The following is a 22,979-nucleotide window of genomic DNA, read 5'->3' on the forward strand; positions in this document are numbered from 1 at the left end:
ACTCCAACTCTGCCCTTGTATTTTAAACCTATAACCCATCATTTTTTAAATATAAAATATAGGTAGGTAAGTACTTTAAAGTATGTTTCGTCACTATCACACTTTATAATGTTTGAAATTTACAGAAAGAGACAAAACATACTTTGTCAGGCTTTAACTTTTTAATGAAAAATAAGGCAAGTCTCCTTATTTCGGGCCTCAGCCTGTATTTCAGTAAGAATTGTAGGACTTTAGAAACCTGATTGCAGGCAGGGCACGTTTCGCGAGGCCCTCCTGAGTAGAGTGCACTATCACACACCAGACCACAAGATAGGGCAGTATTTGCTAATGATTATAAATGCGAAATATAAAACCTATATTTATTAATTTAATTAAAAGCGCCGCTTCTTCTTCACCTGCGCTTTGGAAGCCGGCAGTAGACTTAGTTTAAGTAATTTTTTGACGTCTATAAGTGATGTATATCATCCTAAATTGAATAAAGAATTTTGAATTTTAAAGTTCACCTCACTAGAAAACACGCAAATTCTGTTGGACTGGTTTGGATGAAATTTATTACACAGGTAGACTACACCTGAAATAGCACAGAGGCTACTTTTTATCCCCAAATTCCCATAGAAGCAAAGCTGTTATTATCCTTACAAAAGACCTTTAAAACAAAGTCATCTCCGTCACGTCTGTCAGTTTGTTTATTCGCGATAAACTCAAAAACGACTGTACGGGTTTTCATGTGGTTTTTAGCAATAGATATTGTGATTCCTTAGGAAAGTTTAGGTGTACAATTTATTATGTTTTTACCCGAGCGACGCCGAGACTGGCCGATAAAAACATGCGATGCGTGAGGCCCTTTATTGTACAGCGAGGCCACGCTTTCCGATGCCATTAAAGCATATAAAACTTGTTTTTTAAATAAAAATTATAGAGAAAGTGTATTATTGCTACGCAATAAAGTATCAAATGGGTAATTTCTCACAATAGAGAAATTCACCGCTTTGTACAAATTTTCGCAAGCCTGCAGTGTTTCACCTGACACGGTAATGACAGCTTAACAACACCTCAATTAAGCCTATCATTTATTAGTTTAACAATAGTTATTAGATCGAAGCCGTGATTGTCAAGTGGTTAAGAACGAGCGCCGGTGATCGAAAAGTTCCAGGATCGAACTCTACTCGTGCCACGTGAGTTTGTATACCGGTCTGACTCATGTATAGTAGTTTTCATAGGCCACCGGTTTCCGGTGAAGGAAAACATCTCGAGAGGAAACCTGCACATTGGTTGACAGTTTAAGTTCACTAGTATGTATGCGATTAGTTGCCACTAGATGTGAAAGTCATATCAGATACTTTTAGGCGACTTGATTAAAATCTGACACCGTGTTACCAATTAACACACTCGAAAAGAAGAGTTTAGTAAAGGCATTAAACAAACCATAATATTTTTTAGTTTTATATTGGCTATGCAGTTTCCGCCTGGTTCTGATCTGACAGAAGATTAAACCCGTGGTGTCTTGATGGCTTGATTTCTACAAAGATATGTGTGTCTGACAACTAAGAATGTCCGTGCCAATAAGTGAAGAAGAAGAAGTAGAAAAACGGAAACTGGGCTGCTACCGGTTCCTTACCATTTTTCTGATGGGAAAAGGGCAACGCTTTCTATTCCTTATTTACCATCCAGTAATTCACGCTAGAAAATATTTGCAATCGCCCACGTCATATACCCTTAAGGGTTATAATTTATTTACTTTTTCTATATGTTTGTGTTAGAATGTCACGTTACATAAGACTGTGACGTCCACGAAGGGGTAATGAGGTTACATCAGCGCGGTGTCAGCTTGTAACTGGATTATCTTTAGGTCAGTAGGTTCTACTGCATTATTGATTTAGCAACGAACATTTTATTATTAACTTCTTGTGAACTACGTAAGGAAACATACATGCCTTGTTTCTTAAAACTCAGTCTGTCGGTTATGTTTTGACGGCTGGGGTCGATTTTGTTGAAATTTGATATGGCTTTAATTGAAGACTAGAAGTCAAAATTATTTTGGGGCTTTGTTCCTGTAGAATTTTGTTGTGACAAAATTCTTCCGGTTTTAGTCATAAAATAATTTCAGATATGCATACATACTTACATAAGGACTTTACGGCCGACGATGTGATGAGGGTGAAAAGAAGACGTATAGGTAGGTATTTGTAGTTGTAGGATGTAAAATAAGAATCACAGATATATTTTAAAATCTGTGATAAGAATACAAACTCAAAAGGCCAACCGATCTCGTTTATGCAGCGACCACAAACTAAAGGAAATAAGTTCCGCAACCGCGACACGAAGTTTCAGACACGCGACGCCAAAATGACAGCGTCAAGGGGGTAAGTTATGCAAAATCTATACGCAGCCGGCTGCTCCGTAAAGTGTGGTGGCTTCCACGCGGGCCTTCCGGGAGACGCGAGAGCAGCTGGTGAAAACGCGACACTGACCGCTAAATGACGTCACGCGAAGAAAGTGGCCACCACGCGAGCCGGCCCGCTTCAGTCTTGGCCGGAGCCCCGCCGAGCACGCGCGCGAAATGGACGAACGCAATCCACAATAAACCAACAATGTCAATCAGGCGATTTTTGAGCGCGGTGCGGTCCGCGCGCGAAGCGATTTCTAGAAGTGCACCGATGGCCGATGGGCTCATCAAATCATTGCTGTCTTTAATGGTTATATTCTGCATTGCTCTGTCGTCGCCGCCGTCGGCTAGTGCGAAGCCGTTTACGTTTAGTTTTCCCACTGGATGGTCTTTAGCGGGTTTGGTGGGCGGTGTGGGGGCCAGGTCTGACGATGAGCTCCGGGAGCCGGCGGCGGGAGTGAAGCCCTACACGGGGAGACGGGTCGGCAATGACACGTTGAGGATGGTGTACTTCCACGACCAGACGGTGGCTGTCGTCGAGCTCGGCCCTGGGAAGCTGCTGCTCAACTGCGAACTTATCGAAACCTAGTAAGTACTTTTTTAATTCACTTTCGTTTAATCATAATTTCAGTAGTTCTTATGTGCATGAATAACTATTGAAATGCCACTGAGACGAGATTTTGAGTAATCGTTAGCAGACTTGACACCCAGAACTGAAGTTGAAAATACAGACAATACGGTCAATATTTGATAATTATGAGAAAATAAAATTAAAAGTTGGTCAAATCACTACTCGTACACATATCTATACTATTATTATAAAGAGATAAGCTTGCGTTTGTGAGTTTGTATGTTTGAGGCGGGTAATGTCCGAAACTACCGAACCGATTTAAAAAAATATATTCACCATTAGAAAGGTACATTATCCAAGATTGCTATGGCCTAAATTTTATTTCAAAATTCCTAAGGGAGTGAAGCCCCGGGCAACTTCTAGTCGCATATAAAACCGCTGATCTAGAGGGGTAGTACTTGATTTGATAGATACCCAGATATAGTTGTATTTCACACATTTTTTTTTACTTCAAGAATTTTTTTTTATTTCTAAAAAAAATATTTTACTTCTAGAAGAAAAAAAAATTTTTTTTACTTCTAGAAGATTTTAATTTCATTCAATGCCCTTCATTTGGAGTTTTGGGGATTTTCAACGGGAAGAGATAATACTAAACTGCGTAAGCGCACGTCACGAGTGGAAACAATAATTTACACATTAAATTAATGCGTTTTGTACCTACTAAGTTTAATTAATGTAAGCACTTCATTGCTAATTAATTTCTGATAAACGGACGATTATACGTATAAGTTTAATTACTAAATTGGTTATTTCTGACATTTTATTATTATGTTACTACTAGATATTGCCCGGGACTTCGCTCCCGTGAGAATTTCGAGATCAAATATAGCCTATAGCAACCTTGGCGAAAGAATTTTGAAATCAGTTCGGTAGTTTCGGAGATTACCCGCCTCAAACATACAAACTCACAAATGCTTACCTCTTCATAATAATAGTAATGGCTGTCGTCCCGGCTTCGCTCTGCTAAAACCATAATAAATTATACATTTAAACCTTTCTAAGAAATCACATTATCTATTGGTAAAAGCGTACAAAAATCCGTGCAGTCGTTTTTATGTTTTATCGCATTCATACAGACAGACTTGCCACATGAGTTTGTATAACAATCTGACTCATGTATAGTAGTTTTCATAGACCACCACTTGCTTCCGGTGAAGGAAAACATCGTGAGGAAACCAGCACACTGGTTAATTATCAACTTGTGTTTGAAATGGAGAAACCAATGGCAAACCACTCCATTAATAGTGCCAAGAAATTAGTTGTGTGTGTTTAATTCCACGCAACGATCACGACCCTCAGCCATGTGAGGAATACGACTATGAAGAGAAGTGGAATATTCCATTGCAGGATATCCTCAATTCCCAAGCATTGCTTTCAAAAGTTCCTTTCAGTACAGTCAACATTATCATACACATTGCCAAATTACTACTTATTACCGCCGCCGAATTGATCACCAGGCAGGCAACGCGACATGAAGTTCACTGTACTTTTGTCGTCCTAACTATATAATAGTAGACAGGAAACTTAGTTTGTTTGTCTATATTGTTTGGTACGACTTTACGCTCTATCTATTCAACCAATCTTCCGGAAATTTTGCATACGTATAGTTCAGTGTTTGGAGAAAAACATTGGAAGAAATAACTGTATCCGTGGGAAAACACGCGGGTGGATTCGCGGACAAAACCTAGTTATTGTTATAAATGGATTATTTAGCCCGTATTGGGCTATTTAGAAATCTTACCCCGTGTGGCGCGTGGTCCCGCCCTATAATAAGACTACAAGACCTCCCATAGATGTCGTATAAGGCAACTAAGGTACACATGACTCAGCTGATAGGAAGCGATAGCATCTCCAATGAGGATTGATAAAGACCGATTTTAAAAGCATAATACCTAAATGTTCTAAATTTAATGGTTGATTTTTTATCCGAACCCTAGCGTCACAGCTCAGAATGTGACCGGGAACACGCGAGTATGAGAAAGAGAGAGAGAGAGAGAAAATCTGACCCCGGACCGCATTGCAGCTTATTTTATGCAGATGCAAAACAACCTCTGTGTTAGCCAGTTGCGGGCAAACATTTTGATTTTTTGCTAGGATGTTTTCAATTTCACTGACACTGCCGCCGGCGGTATGTCGTGAAACACGAGTAAGGTAAGAAGGTAGTTATAACTTTCATGTAAATAGTAATGGATCAAGTGATTAATTGGACGTACTTAAAATTGACAACTTGACAAACCATAGCTCACTATGTCATGCCCTGCGTGCCCTTCCACCTGCACATTGAAAACACCCACAAAAACCTATCTATATAGATAATGCCGTATCAGTGACGTCGTATTGGTTCACACAAATTTACCCGAATCGACAAAGACCACTTGACTAATGATATTACAGGGATTCCTTACTTCTTCTTATTTAAGAGCTGTGCTCTTGTCGGTGGAGTGTACGCCACACCTCTCTGTAAACTCGGCTTTGCTTTTAAGGTCTCGATACGGCACTGCCTTTTTTTGGATTTCTTACAAACTTTTTAATTCGATAATTCATATAGTCCATTGCCGGGTTACAAAACTATAGTGTGAGTTTTGTATCCTAGGAGTATCCTCAGGATGTGTCGTCGTTGACGATGGGAAGCGATCATTGCGGCAATTTTTATGGAGTCAAGGCGGCGATTGCGAATTGCGACACTTACCGGTGCAAAAAGGCATAATTCCTGCTGTAAGCTGCAATCAACAGTCACACACAATGATGTAGAAGAAAAAAACGAAAAAATTATGTTTCTTATGGGGGTAGGCAGAGACTAGGGATCCATTTCCACTTGCCACGATCCTGACAAATCTCACTCGCCTCCTTTTAAAATATAACTCTGTTCATATATTATATGCTCTCCGGTTATGGGTAAAAATATGGTCACAAGCATAGATAAAAGAAAAAAATAATAAAAAAAAAACTTTAAAAAAAAAGTGTTTATTTATGCTCCAATTTATATATATGCTCCAAAAAGAAGAAAATAATTAATTGGCCCAGTGCTTTATGCGTAAAAGCGTGATATGCAGATTTTCGGATTTATAATGAACTAAACGCTCGCCCCGGCTTCGCTTGAGTAAAACTAAGATTATAAGTAACCTTGTCACTCCTGAAGGTTTCGTCTATCTTTATGCCAAATGTCATCAAAATCGGCCAAGTATTTTTTGAGTTTATTCATTACAAATAATAAAAATACTAATATTTTCTCTTTATAATATTGGTACGGATAAATAGATGTTCACAACTCGCATTATCAGAGTCCTTAAGTACTTCTGTTTCAAAGTTTATTTATTTTCAGTCACAAAATAAATTCATATAATTACCATCATTATTGTATAGTTAGATTAGATCGAGCTGACCTTTTAGGCAATACTCACATAGTAATTGTTTTGGGTCATCAAAGAGTATATACAGTGTGTGTGGTCACAATAATGCCGCTGAGTAATGAGTAGGTAGTAATAATGTATAATATAATAATATATTAGGACAAATCACACAGATTGAGCTAGCCCCAAAGTTCGAGACTTGTGTTACGGGATACTAACTCAACGATACTATATTTTATAACAAATACATATATAGATAAACATCCAAGACCCGGGCCAATCAGAAAAAGATCATTTTCCATCATGACCCGACCGGGGATCGAACCCGGGACCACTCGGTTCAGAGGGAAGCACTTTACCACTTCGCCACCGAGGTCGTCAAAGATTCGTAATAGATTTTGACCAATGGTTTTCAGCTATGATTTTTACGAATTTCGTTCTTCACTCCGTTTCTCTTAAATTGTGGGAGATTCCCTCAGTGTCCATGTAGTCTCGGTATCTGGTCCTGCTTTTTGTGAAATAAGTGGATGAAATTAAATAAAGTTATACATTACATGTACATTGGGTGTAATTTTTTCCTCTGTAGCAAATGAACAGATTCACAACTGGACAAATTATCAGGTGGACGGATAACCAACTAGACAGATTATCAGAGGGACGGATAAGGAACTGGACAGATTATCAGAGGGACGGATAAGCAACTCGACAGATTATCAGAGGGACGGATAAGCAACTGGATAGAATATCAAAGGGACGAATAAGCAACTGGGCAGATTATTAGAGGGATGGATAAGCAACTGGACAGATTATCAGATGGACGAATAAGCAACTGGACAGATTATCAAGTGGATGGATAAGCAACTGGACAGATTATCAGAGGGACGGATAAGCAACTGGACAGATTATCAAGTGGATGGATAAGCAACTGGACAGATTATCAGAGGGACGGATAAGCAACTGGACAGATTATCAAGTGGACGGATAAGCAACTGTGAGATTATCACGTGGACGGATAAGCAACGGTGAGATTATCAGGTGGACGGATAAGCAACTGGACAGATTATCAGGTGGACGGATAAGCAACTGGACAGAGTACAGATTTCTTGAAGAACGTCAATCCTACAAAAATTGTGTCTTATGAAAAATGTATTTACGCGTACGTTGTCATATTTTCTAAAGAGCTGCAACTAATGTTGCCGGCTCCTATAGCCTATAATGTATTAATGGATTTGTGGCGCTTATTTTTTATAAAGTAACAAAAAAAAAATACATTACATATGTTTTGATTTGTGCTGTATGTACCATTTGAGCAAATAGACGTTTCTTATCTTTCTTTCAAAAATAACAAGATATTTTAAGTTAACCAACTACCATCTTTTCTAAACAATTTTTCAAATCGTTTATCAAGTAACAATGATAGTCTTCGTAATGTAATCGAATGAAAAACTCAATTACAATACATATTTAATATTAAACATAGGAAATATTTAAGTATGTTTCATAATTTGTACACATAACAAAATTTTGTATGTCAATGTCATGAATAAATTATGAAAAATTTGCAAACAATATGAAATAGCTACGGTGACATTTTGATCCAATTTAATAATTGTTATGTCTGTTTTCGTGAAGAGCTCCATTTTATGAAGAAATAGTTATATTGATAATGAAAAGTTTCCTGCAAAAATTAATCATCATCAATTTGGATCGAATATTTTAAACAAATGTTGTTAAAAGTTGATAAAAAGTAGAAAAATCAAAAATAAAATAAAAGTTTGTACAAAACATATTTTCTGAATATCAACAACATTTTAAAATGTAAGTGTAAGCACCCTGCTGTAAGTAAATAATTAATAAATTGTATTGTCGAAAAAATTATGTCTTATCAACCGTGTACCACGTATTAACTTCGCCTCGTTGCTTCCTCCAACTATCACCATAACAATATTGCATGCATGCAAATTCTCTCTGCATGTATGTAACAATGTAAAGTTACCAAACTATTATGTCACGATATCAATTTGGTTTCTGTCAGTCCCTCTCGAGATCGTGATGTTTAAAAATTCACCAATGAACTTTTAGTTTATTAGTTTTTCAACAATTATTGAACGTGTCATTCATTACATAGTATAAAAAAGTAGTTCTCGCTGTCACTCTGTCTGCCTGTAAAACTACGCAACGGATTTTGATGCGGGTTTTTTTAGTAGATAGAGTGATTCAAATGGAAGGTATGTATATAACATGCATACTATTCGGGGCTGGTCGCTAGTGGAAAATATAGCTTACACAGAACTTGGTCTCTGTCGATGTACATAAAACATGTGTTGAGGATAAACCTTCAGAACCCTAACAATGCGCGTGGCCCACAAAATCCTATAGGCGTGGCCCGACACATACAGTCATTTAGTGTGTTGCTATTTATATATTAATCAAAGCGCGAAGGTTTTAAAATCAATTTAGAAAATATATTGTACTATCAAGCAAATTTTTATTACTTCCGAGTCATTAGTAACATGTGAAAACTTAGATACAGTCTATAAAAAGTAGAAAACAAATGCCGTGCGTTCACTTGGCTGGTTGTTTATACCAACCAGTCATGATTATTAGATTTGGTATTGCAATGACAAAAAATTTAGTTAATCAAAAATCCGTTTTCTACTTTTTATAGACAGACTAGTTAGGAGTGTTCTTTGTAAATTTGAAATATTACATTTCACGATATGCGTTCTCCTAAAAAATCTCGTTATTTCTGGTCACTACAAAATTTACGAGCGCTATCAAAACATGATTGCCTACGAGTACTGCCACCATTTGTTATCATCAAATGAATAATTAATAACAGCACTTCTTTAGAAAATGTGACAACGTAATTACACACTTTTTGCATCTTAATTGCAAAAGTAAAATCCATCAATCATTATGCTAATCATTACTTAACTAATCCTTAAATGACTTCACTTACTGAGGGTCGTAATCGTGACCACGATACATACTCTCCCATGCAAATTGACGGATCATCAGATCGCACTTGGTATGGAAATTCGAAAATTGAAGGTTTTTTTCACAGCTCAGTTTAGCTCGCCGTTTTACTCGCGGCAAAGTGTATCGGGTGCACTTGTCGTACAAACATTCACCATCATTTCTGGTCTCTGGGGGCAGAAATTTGAAAAAATCTGCAAATGTTGAACTTACATCAAAATTGGTTCAACGGTTTAGCTTTGCACGTGTGACAGACGTTTATTGGAAGTATAAGGAGATGTAATGACCTATGTAATGTAGCAGAAAACAAACTAAACAATACCTACTTCTCTTCCTTAGGCACTAGGTAGTCCCCTTGAAGGGGAGCGAATTCATTAAAAATACACAAAGTTCATTCGATTAAAATTGCTATAATCGATGGCAGTGACAGCTGGCCACGGCCGACTTAGTCAATCGATTGACATGAATAAAAAATAAGTTACTTGAACAACGGGGGTACTTATCGTGGTCAGTCCGTTGTCCAAGTCACGTGTATTTTTCACACAGGAATTTGGAAAATAATAATGAGATGAAAACAATTCTGGAATCGAGCCTCACTGTCTGTCCGGTCCAGTGCTCTTATAGGATACGAAAATTTCAACATTGTATTGAAAAACCGGATTCACATTTTTAGGGCTCCGAAAGAATAACCTACATATCATCCTAAAACCTTTATATAATCACTCGTTCGGTCTGTCTGCCTGTCTGTTTGTCCGACCTTCACAGTTAGTTGTCTCCGAAATGACTAAGTTATGTATGTGATTAATTAATACCTATTTTTTTACTGTGGAGGCTACTTGTGCGGGTATAAGATTTCAAAAATGCAAAGATTTTTGAAATCTTGAACATATGACATGTCAATTAAAATCGCTTTTTTTAAATCGCAAAAAATATTTTTGCGTATTCGTAATTTTCATTACACCTATGTTCGAATTAAACCTGTTTCGAATGATAAGTACTCGTTGTACACGAGTTTGTACACCAATCTGACTCATGTATAATATCATATTCATCGACAACCACTTGTTTGTAATTGTACGGTTGTGGAAGTCAGCGACTACGCGGTACGAGGTCGCACATTTTATCTCGAAATTTCCACGAAACCCAGGGGTTTCGAGTTTAAGTTATGGTGGTACAATTCAAACTTAAACTCGAATATTTTTATTGCAAAAACTCTGTATAGTTACAGATATCTGGGTATATTTACATTATAAATACCAACAGTTTGCTTTTCAGGACTTTAGTCGCATAAACTCCACTATATCGCCCACAGCATCAGACAATTCCGAAATTCTATAATTAAGCTGTTCCCCTGGAATTTGCTTTACAATTGTTTTATCTTCTAATACTCTGTACAAGCTGCTATTTTGTGACATCTTCCTTTGATCAACTTACTTCTTTTATTAGTTATGTGAATTTATCTGAGTTTTTATACGTTCTGTTAGTGGTTCATTTTAAATGATCATGCTGTGTACACTAAATTTGGTCACTTTACTTGTTCAGTAATGTTAGCTCTGAAGTATAAAAATGCAAAATTGTAATTTATCTGTATGTGTATCTTAATAAATAAATAAAATATATCGAATTATCCCCAGCTGTTATAAGAATGGTCACTTCAATGTCACATTATAAGAATGACCATTGCACCAAATTGTCCATTTCACAAAAATTCCAATTGCATCAAAATATCAACTTTATCAATTACTAGTCCGCGGCTTCGCCCGCGTAATTTTTCCACGGGAACAGTTATTTTTCCGGGATGAAAAGTACCCTATGTCCTTTTCGGTAGTTTGTAGCTTGTGAGAAATTACTATTTAATATAATAATTACATTTGAAGTGAAAAAGTGCCTGTAAAGGTATAATTTCTGAATAAATTATGAATTTAATTTGATTCTTCATGCTATACACTACATCTATGCCAAATTTAAAGTAGGTTGAGCGTGAAGCGGTGACAAACAAATTCACTTTCGCGTTTATAATATTAGGTTAAAAACGTGTGTAAGATGTGTGAGACGTGAGTGTGTATACTCCACGCTAAAACTGGATGGATTTGCATGAACTTTGGAATTCAAATTCAAATTCAAATTCAAATTCAAATCATTTATTCAGAAATTAGACCTTCACAGGCACTTTTTCTCGTCAATCTTTAAATTTATAGTTATTTCTCACAAGCTAGAAACTACTGGCATTTCGGAACGACCACTGCTGAGAAGAAATGCCGAAAGAAACTCATTTGAACAGTGTTGGTCCCTATCATGCCAGATCGGCTTACCATTATTGTTTCTTACAAAAAATTTTTTTTTACTTTTCTTTCTAATAATATATAAAAGTACATAATGTACATAGTCAAAAGGTATATCAAAACAGGTTATGATTGTGATCCGAGTGCTGATTATAATATATATATATATATCGATGTGAAACACAATTAACTTACATTGAATAGAGATTGTAATATATATTATAGGATTCCTTACATCTTTAAATATTACGATCTCCCTGCGGGTGAGCGGCCGGCGCTCGCGTGTTTGAGTAAATGGTAATGTAATTGGCCATTCAAGTTGCAATTCATATAATTGGACTATTTGGACATTCTCGTCAAACATCGTATCATTCAATTATCACAACGCAGCGGACTCTGGACAAATTCAAATTCAAATTCAAAATTCTTTATTCAATTTAGGATGATATATATCACTTATTGACGTCAAAAAAATGACTTAAACTAAGTCTACTGCCGGCTTCCAAAGCGCAAGTGAAGAAGAAGCGGCGCAACAAACTTCACCGCAGCCTTTTCTCCAAGGACGTCAATTAACAAATATAGGTCTTATATATATATATATATATATATATATTAAAAATTAGGAGGACGAATTTACACCATTATTAAAAATGTCAAAATTTGAATAAATAAATAAAATAAAATATGTATTTCCAATAAAATTATTGAAAATTGTCACACAAAATATAATATATAAATAAAAAGCTAAATGTACAAAACGTACGTAATAATGTCATAAATCAATTACATATGTTATGAGGTTACTGCACCATGCTTGGGCCAGACATTATTGTCGTTCACATAATCTCGGAAATCATTCGGTCATAATTACGAGTACGACGCGGTAGTGGTCGAGTGATAACGACCACCTGTGATCGAAAGGACCCAGGTTGGAATCCCAATCGCACCATCGAATCGAAGTAATTAGCATCCGAGTTGACTATTCCGTTTACTTGATAGTTTACTAGTCGTATGTTAACATATAGATATATTAACTTTTGCTTTAGGCTTTACCCGCACGAAAACAATAGGTAATTTTTGTTTCATTCCCGTGGGGAATTCCTCTACACACCGCTCTCAACCTACATAGGTATACATATATATGGGTTCTTAGGGACATAATACACATAAAATTCATAAAGTCTGTCACGCTTTCACGGCCAAACCGCTCTAGTCCGATTTTGATGAAATTTTGAATAGAAGTTAATGATTCGAGGTCAAACATAGGTACATAGGCCGAGCTCTTGGCAACCGCTTGTTGTCTATATATTATATATGGACATAAGACACTCGAAAATATGATCATTTACGTTTATTCCACATAACAAAATATGCGTATCGTGTTAGTAAATAAAATAAACAATTTAGTGTACAGCTTTGGTACAAAAATATATGTGCAAAGACAACCTTCTCTTTTAAAGTCGGTCTAAAATCCAGTCTAGATATCCAGCCAGTAGATGGGCTGACAATGGAGGCAAGCAACACGTATTGTGTGCCTGAATAGCCATTTGAGAAGGTAATCGTTGGCCATACCTACCGGCCACATTACTCCAAGCGAATTGGATACCTAACGACCGAATCTTTCAGACTTCCAATGTGATATGCACGTTTTAGTAATTCCGTCTCTCTTTCTCGTAGTCCATTACCAAGTTACTTCCTCAGCCATAGATTGCCTGAGTCCAGAACCAGTCTGCAGTATACTCCGGCACCAAAATATAAGTTTTTCTTCTTTCTTTCATCCTTAGTTGTCAGAATATTGGTATGTATATCATCCAACCAATCCAACGTCAAGCAAGTTTTCCCGTTGTGCTAGGACCGCTTAGTACGTATAAATAAGTATATATAAGTATTATAGTATTTAATGGTGGTGCAGTGGTTAAGACTGTCTGCATGTGATCGTAAGGTCTCCGGTTCGAATCCTATTCGCGGCAGCTGAGTTTGTATACCAATTTGACTCATGTAATTTTCATTGACGACACGTTTCCGGTGAAAGGAAAACATCGTGGGGAAACCTGCGCACACTGGTTGACAGTTTAAGTTCACTAGTGTGTCTTACATGCGGTTATTCGCCACTAGGCGCGGTAGGTAGTCGTAAAAGTCATGACTTGAATATAATCTGGTACCAGTGTTAGCAATTAACACACTGGAAAAAAATATTTGAACAAGAGTAGGTCGTCGCCGCAAGTGTTCAAAGCGCAAAAGTTTGAAACACTAAGAAGGTAAATTTCACGAGCGTTTTAAATGCCGCCGTGGGCTGTCATTAGTGTTGATGAAATTGTACTATACACAATAATCAATTTAATTATCCTATTTTATAAATATGCAAAGTGTTGGTACAATGTTAATTTTATAAATGTTTAATTAAAAAAATATATTCATTATTCAAAAAAATGTGCGATACTAATGAAACGCTACACGCCGCGTTCAAACAGTCGTGAAATTCACCCAAGATATCGAGTATAATGGTCGAGTTCGAAAGAAATTACATTCATGGACAAGGAAGCGTAAGATATAAAATTTATATATACTATCTTATGGTGGAATGTTAATACTGCGGATTGAATTTGCGATGGGGTGGTTCGCCGAGCGTTTCGACCGCTGCGGCTGCGCGGTCATAACAATCCGTCAATTTTCTTGAGGAAGGAATCATTTCCAAAATCAATAATTCATAAAATTGCCATTACTACAGCACAGAGTAATTAATGTAAAGTCATACAGTAAAACTCATTCCTTGTCTTTGTTAAAATTTGAAAAATTGACAGCGCGACCGAAGCGGTCCGATCGCGTCCAGCACCCGATGATTCATCGTAATAACCAAAAGAAACAAAATTATGAATTATTATCAATAATCTTTCCTCAAGAATAATGCACTCGTAAAGACGGAAAAAAACAAAATTAATCTATCTCCTGTCCATAAATCACAATATTTGTCCTAACTATGATTCACAGGTCGAAATTGGCAAATAGCTGGTTCACTATCCTATACAATTTAGATAATGGAGAACATTATATGATTCATGTGGGTATATCTACTATCAGGTTGCGTTTCCACCAGAGAGTGTGCGAGGATGTCTAGCGAGGGATGTGTTTGTGAAGAACCACTAGAATTGCATCATTTACCTCGCCTCGCTCAGCACAGCTCTGGTGGACACGGCTTTGCGGCGCTTCGATAAATGAAGCGATTCAATTGGTTCTTAAAAAACACATCCCTCGCTACGTACGCGTAGCCTTAGCCTTCTAGAGATAGGCTAGGGTTTGCCTAATCTACGCAATAGCTCCGTAAATCGGATCGGGAATCGTATGTACTAACACAAAAACCCCTTTGTTTTTGTTATTTAAATAAATCTACAGTTTTGACACTTAGTTATAATTAACTAGCGCTCCAGGCGGCTTCGCCCACGTGTTGTTCCCTTCAGTGATATTAGGTTATTAAGTATTTAGACTCTTTAACTAATCTTGTTTCCCCATACAAAGTTTGAACCTTTTTACCCCCTTAGAGGATGAATTTTGAAAAATCCTTTCTTAGTGCACCCAGCGGTTTGGGCTGTGCGTTGATATGTCAGTCATTCATTCTTTTATATTATAGAAGATATAGGTATGCTCACGTGTATAAATAAATGTGATGCAAGGAAAGCAGTGTCGTGAAATAGTTGGTATTTACGAGGTTACGAAACGGACGGGTCCACCGCGTCATGCAGCACCGCTCGTGGTATTTGGTTACTGATGCGTGTCTAGTTTAATTATTATACTTAAGCAAATCTAAAAGCAATTGGTCAGGAAATATTTTATGTAGTTACTAACTCGTTCCAGCTTCGTTTTAAATTCATACATATTACGAGCACTTTGGTAGCCATACACGTACCTATATTCGATTTTTTTGTCGACAAACATGACTTTTGTTTACTCCACGCTCTCAGTAGAGCATAAAACTAAGTTATGGCGTGTGGTTGGAGCGGCCGTGACAATAGAAATTCGATTAGTAAAGACTGAACGGACAGTTGACACACATAGCACTATAGCCGGTGCTTCACTGGCTCTGTTAAGACGATATGCACACTACGGCTTCGTCATGTACATTGTCCGATGCGATGTGATGTGGTGAAAACGGCAGCACGATTTCGAAAGATTTGTTTTAAGGCTTTAACAAGCCGCACATAGACACAATCACATTTTTATAAAATTTCATTTCTTAGCGAAAATAAAATATTTATCAGATTCTGCTGCACTGAATAAAAAAAATAGTAAATAATATTATAGTTTTCTATAATACTTATATACTATTTGCGGTCACTGTTGGTTGACTAAACGAATTTTGATGGACACACATGTTTTCGATTCAGTCAACTGTGATCACATTTTGTAGAGATAACTATTACTTTCAACTGAATGCTTTACCAAGTGCGGCGTAATCTGTTAAAATATTTTTTATTTTACCCTATAGAATTATAAGAAACGAGTTTTTGCCCGCGGTTTCGCCCACAATACTTCAAACTACATGTATGCAAAATTTCAAGAAAAGCGGTTGAGTAGATAGAGCGTGAAGAGGTAACAAACAAACTTGCTTTCGCATTTATAATATTAGTTAGGATACGATAGATAAAAATGTGATGGAGGCGCCAGTCCATCATTATGATATCACGCTCTGTTCTGGTACGTAGCTGTCTGAACATGCCATACGTTCCGGTATTTGTGCGGCGAGATAGCGCCTTTTAATGGGAGACAAAAATAATTTATATAATAGCAATATAATTTATTTGAGATAATTGAAAAATCCATATTTTGTTTGTACATCTTACCCTATATTAGAAAATTTAAATTATTTTTTTACTGTGCCTCTATCTGTTCTCTCTCTCGGCGTCTCGCCTCTCTCTCTGCTGAGCGACCCTCGGTTTCTTCTCAGCCATAAAACTTCGAAAGCCAGAAACCCAGGGACCCCTTTCCTAATGTTTCTGTATAGTAACACATTTTACAAGACAACCTAAACAGACGTCCAGTATAAACACGTTTTAATTTTAAACAGTTGCTAAAAATTTTTATGGGTCTGTCCTCATTTAGAGATGTCGCATTTCATAAACTAATTTGCAAATATTACAAAATTATGTGCCCACAACCAGTTGTGAAGACACATTTTTTCTTGCAAAGCGTGATATAAATGAAAAAGTTTAAATGTTGGTGTAGATTGGTACTCAGTTTTGTGTATTACACTTACTCAGATCAAAATTCGTTGAAATGTCGAACTTTAACCAAATGCTTAAGTACTTAAGTACAGCTAAAGTGATTGAGGAATTAAATAAATAAATATATCAGGACAAATCACACAGATTGAGCTAGCCCCAAAGTAAGTTCGAGACTTGTGTTATGGGATACTAACTCAACGATACTATATTTTATAACAAATACATATATAGATAAACATCCAAGACTCGGGCCAATCAGAAAAAGATCATTTTCCATCATGACCCGACCGGGGATCGAACCCAGGACCTCTCGGTTCAGTGGCAAGAACCTTACCACTGCGCCACCGAGGTCGTCAAATAAGACATTATTAACATAAGACATTTAAAAAAATCGAAGTGTTGAAAAGGGATTTGAAATGAACTACATTTTTTTCGAGTTTAAAACGTCTACAAGTTAGGATGGCATACATCAATGTTAATATTCACTGAAATCTAAGTCTACTGCAGACTTCCAAACGTGACGAAGGTGAAGAAGAAGCGGCGCAACAAACTTTACCGCAGCCTTTTCTAATTCAAAATCAAATCATTCAGAAATTAGACCTTCTCAGGCACTTTTTCACGTCAATTTTTATATTAAATGGTTATTTCTCACAAGCTACAAACTACTGGCATATCGGAACGACCGCTGCTGAGAAGAAATGCCGAAAGGAACTAATTTGAACAGTGTTGGTCCCTATCATGCCAGAAGGGCTTACCATTATTGTTTCTTACAATTTTTTTTCTAATAATATATAAAAGTACGCATAATGTACATATATAGTCAAAAGGTATATCAAAACAGGTTATGATTGTGATCCGAGTATAACCAGTTCCCTCTGGCAGCACCCGTTCACGAGTTGACGCATGGGTTAGCCATTTATATTATTATTACAAATATATAGTAAATCTATACTATTATTATAAAGAGGGAAGCGTTTGTGAGTTTGTGTTTTTGAGGCAGGTAATCTCAGAAACTACCGAACCGATTTCAAAAATTCTTTCACCGTTAGAATGGTACATTATCCAAGATTGCTATAGGCTATATTTTGTCTCAAATTTTCCACGGGAGCGAAGCCCCGGGCGGCATCTAGTAATTGATAAACAGACAGTATTGTCAGCCAACAGGATTCAGCTTTTTATAGAAAGACTGTGCGCTTTTATTGTTAAGAAATAAGTATCAATTTAATATCAATTATTAATGCTAATGAAGTCAAACTAAAGACATCAACGCGTTATGCCATCAACATCACTTGCTCTCGGTGAAGGAAAACATTGTGAGGAAACTTGCACACTGGTTGACATTTTAAGTATGTATAATAGTCATGTCAGATGCCTTTAGGCGACCTAAATAAAATGTAACACCAGTGTTAGCAGGTCAACACACTCGAAAAGAGAGAGAGAGAGAGAGAGAGAGACAAGCATAAGGATAATGCTTTTCTGAATTTTACAAATTGTTTTTTTGGAAAATATATTTTTTATGAGAAACTAAACGCAATACCGTTTACTTGTATGAACCGGTGACATTTCTAGAATGTAGACTGTGGTCTGAACAGAAACAGATGGGACGAGGGGCGCGTCCTGATTGAATCATTGGCCAAATTGCCGAGTGGACCGCCTTATGCATACGTTTAAGTCAGATTTTATTTATATCGAGAACACTGAACATGAGTCTTTGTATGTGTTCAGGGCGTCAGAGACGGGAATTTCGGCATTAACAGCATTTCCAAAGTGGTTGGCGTTGGGCAGCGCAATTTTTAGCCGAATCTTTGAAATTCCCGAAGGCGTAGAAATAAACGTTTACTTTTACGGCTTCGGGGCATTACAGCCGGGAATTAAACTGCCACAATCGACTGAGGGTGTCGCGCCGGCTTACTGTCAGGCAACCATGGAAGCATGCTGTATTGCATGCTATACCGTACAAACTATTCAATTCAATTCAATTCAATTCGTTTATTTCGTGAATACAGGTTACATAATAGGTATAATACATTGGAATGAGCTTGTCTATGTCCCGCCATAAGGCATACGAAATTTTTGTCATAGGTTTTACAACTGAAGTTACATAATATTTATACAATAATTTATTCTATAAAGTGTCTACATAATTTATCTAATTGTCAGGTAGGTATACATTAAAAGATCAAATACTTAAATTAATTGAAATTGTCATTTAGATGTTCAGTAACAGAATAATAAGCTTTTTTGATAAGTAGCTTTGATAGTTCTCTCTTAAAGGTATGTAAGTTATTTGTATTTCTTAGATTTCTAGGCAATTTATTGAACAGTTTAGGAGCCATTGCATACACACTTTTATGGAGAAATACAGTGTTCGTTGGCAATAAATGTATTAATCAATCAATGTTTATTTGCATGAATATATTTATCATACTAGTTCCCTCCTGCATGCGACCGACTATAAATTGGTCTCGCGATCGCGCACCGCACTGCAGGGATCCAACACGTGAGTCTAGTATAAGGTCGGCAACGCAATACTAATATTATAAATGCGAATGTAAGTTTGTTTGTGACTTCATCACGCTCTATCTACCTCCACCAACCTTCTTGAAATTTGCACACATGTAGTTTGAAGTATGGAGAAGGGCATAGGGCGTGCCATTCATCCCGGAAAATTAACTGTTCTTGTGAAAAAATTACGCGTGCGTAGCCGCGGGCAGAAGCTAGTACCACATATTATATGCTGAAAACAATATTTCAATCTGTGATTTAAGTTTGTTACGTAGATCAAAAAACTTAAATATTGTGAAAAACTAGAATTTATTTAGAAATTAGATCTAAATAAAAATAAAAATCATTTATTTCAGGTTTACAAAACCTATATAGTGTTAGTAACAGAGTGTCTTACAAACTAAGTTAGCTACGGTCTTCACCAGGCTGTTGGTGATCTATACAGGAACATTTTCATGCCAAGTTTTAAATTAAAAATGTGATATTTATCAAACCTACGCATTTCGGAACGATCCTCGAACCTCTGAGAAAAACGCTGAAAGAAATCCATTTCAACAGTCTTGGTCTTGAGGTTAATATTATACAATCTTTGTCTGTTTTTTGTCCCTATCCTGCCAGAAGGAGTAACCACGAAATATTATTTAATAGCATTTTTCTAATTCTAGACGTATATTTCCATTAAGAATAAGAGTTCTCAATTGTCATTAATTCATCTAGATCACCATTTATATTTTTTTAAAATGAGTGGACTTATAATTTGAGCATTTACACGGTTCCTTCCGCTGCAATAGCGCGTCGGAGTCCAAGGCCCACTGTCCTACTTGTTCTATCCACGTGGCACGGTCGTCCGCATTCACAGTTGTGAGACCAAATGGCAAGCGTAACTTAATAATGTTTATTTGAATTTCGTTTTAAAGAAAGAAAGATAATATTTATTTGCCAAAAACATGAGTACAAATATAAAAATTGATGTTAACATGAATTAAACCTACATATTTTACCGAATATAGGTATGTAAATATAAATAAATAAAGAGGAGCGTGCTATTCACTACAAATAACAAAAAAATATATATACTAGTTCTAAATTCTATTTGAGTCTATCATTAAAGAAATAATTTAAAGTTTACGTTTCATTTAACATTGATTAGTCATGAAAGGGGGCTCTTTAAATAGATTTGAGTTTAAGCTGTTATATGGCATACTATATCTACTATTAAATCAAATAGATATCTTAAATTTTTAATGAAATACTCCTATTTTCGCACGAAATGCGTGGTATTCTAGGGTAAGCGTAGTTGAACTGTGTCGCAATAACAGCAGTATCTGGCACAAGGACTCCAGGCGATGGTCCCAGGTGAATGTTAATTTGTTGATTGCTTATCGTCACTTTGATACTTGCGAGATAACTTAGTGCTTACAAACTTGGGGTGCATTGCTCCAGTCAACTTTAACGTTAAGTTTTACCTGCGCAAATGCAGGTACGCCATTTATTTATTTATGTACACAATATAATAGTGTAAATATAAAACTTACAAATAGGAAACTAAGTATAAAGGGAATACTTATTTCTATAGAAATTTCTTCCAGTAGACCCGCGAAAGAAGAATGGGAAAAAAGAGACATTGACTTGTACAAAAAAGAAAATTACAATAAACTTAAATATTTTATATAAAGCATAATTTAATATAATATAATGTATAAAATATGTATAAGAACTACATACAATAAATAAGTAAATAAACTGTAATAGTAAATACAAATAATATATATATATATATTATGATGAAACAGAAAGAGGATGATCCTTAAACCTTTTCTTAAAGAACGAAATTGTTTTAACGACGCCGGAGCGCAGGTTAAAATTAACGTTAAAGTCGTCTGGTGAAACCCACTCTTACTGCGATGGGTCAGTGGCCAAACAGGATCACTGAAATACATAGTTATATCTTATTTATTTCATGTCTGCTTACCCATATATATACATATAATAAAACTGTTAGTGGGCTGTCTATGTCTATATAGGACATATTAAAGAACAATATTTAGTGAGGGTCTATGGGACTAATAGGGGCCAAACCCGAGCTTTACCCGAGCGAAGCCGGTACGGGCCGCTAGTGACCTCATAGTATAAAACTGAGTCGCTTTCCGCTGTCTGTCCCTATGTAGCTCTGATCTTTGAAACTACTAAGATAGTAGTGATTTCTGAGGAAGGTTTAGCTAATATTATGATTTACCAAAGCGAAGCCGGAACGCGCTGCTAGTTTCAAATAAACAGATAATTAAAATCTCTTTTTTTCCTTGAATATTTCCCATTTACAGACAGACCTGATACCATTTTATTATATAGTTCTGTATAGATATAGTAAGTCAGACAGTGTGAGTAGAAACTGTAGAAAGCGCCCGTTTCCAAGTCACGGCCTTTTGTTGATGGGATACTGATCGGCGCACGCGCTGTGGCGTCTATTCTGCTAAAGTTAAGCCTAAATCGTCTGCCGATTGATTGCTAATAGCTCTAATTTCCCTTAAAAATTGATTGAGACCCAGGTGGTTAGAATCTGTTCCTAGTCCTATATCAGTCTAGATACTTTTTTGCGACATAATCTCAGTGCTAAGAATAATGTAAGGGGAAAACATGACTAATATCCATGGAAGAAGTTAAGGAAGGTCTTTATCCAGCTAAGGGACTTAAATAGCTACTGAAAATATTATTTACAGGCAATATATAATATATTGAAGTACTTTTGAAAACCATTGAGACACGATTTTAACTTAACATTAGCATAATCGACACCCAAGTGAGAGAAAAAGAAAGAACGTTCTGTGAAAATATATATTTGATATATATATACAAGCTTGTTTAAAAGTGGTATAGCACATGTATTTCTTCTCACGGATGTGAAGCCCCGGAACAGAGCTAGCAAAACAATATATATTGCTGCATTAAAATTCTGTTTCTATATTTATGTCCATCAGACACGCGACACAATCATAGTGCTTAGTGTGGGCCGTTGAGTGTTCTCCACTTTAGGTCTTCTAAGTTAAAAATATGTTAGAAAGGTTATAGTTTTACAAAAATGCATTTAAAAATAACGAAACGATTTGTTCTAGATTCATTGTTATATGTTATTTTAAAAGTGATTCTTGATTGTTAAATAAGCCATGTTATGTAAACTGAACCATGCACCATATTTGATTAAATAAACTAAGTACTTCTCTCTACTAGAGACATTATAGTTGAACCTAAATATATTACTCAAAGTACATTAATGATAAACAAAACACTTGATTTTTTGTCAGTTTCATTATATAACATACTAGCGGCCGTCCTGGTCCGGATCTGGCTCAGGTTAAAATAGAATAAAATATTGGACACCCAAACCTTCTTCAAGAATCACATAGAATATAATAGTACATATTGGTGAAAACCCGCATGAAAATCTGTGCAGTAGTTTGTGATTTTATTATTAACAGACAGACGCGGAAGAGAATTTTGTTTTATAATATGTAAGAATTAATTATAATTTTCATACAAACATCAATCATAGTGCTCTTTTTGTTAGTAAATCCATACATACTAGGTAATATTATAAAAGTGAGTATGTGTTTGTTTGTCCTTCTTTCACGTCAC

The 22,979-nt window shown here is 36.2% G+C and overlaps 1 protein-coding gene across 1 annotated transcript in view; it reads left to right on the forward strand.

Annotated features, from left to right (window-relative positions):
- Window positions 1-2,376: 2,376 nt before the first annotated feature.
- LOC128674653 (uncharacterized protein) overlaps window positions 2,377-22,979 on the forward strand; it is a 34,785-nt gene continuing 14,182 nt past the window's right edge. The window contains exon 1 of the mRNA XM_053753375.2: window positions 2,377-2,974. Within this exon, the coding sequence (XP_053609350.1) occupies window positions 2,478-2,974 (497 nt within the window). The 5' untranslated portion in view covers window positions 2,377-2,477. The remainder of the gene's footprint in view (window positions 2,975-22,979) is intronic.

This window comes from Plodia interpunctella, chromosome 13 (genome assembly GCF_027563975.2).
Source record: "Plodia interpunctella isolate USDA-ARS_2022_Savannah chromosome 13, ilPloInte3.2, whole genome shotgun sequence".
Classification (NCBI taxonomy): Eukaryota; Metazoa; Arthropoda; class Insecta; order Lepidoptera; family Pyralidae; genus Plodia; species Plodia interpunctella.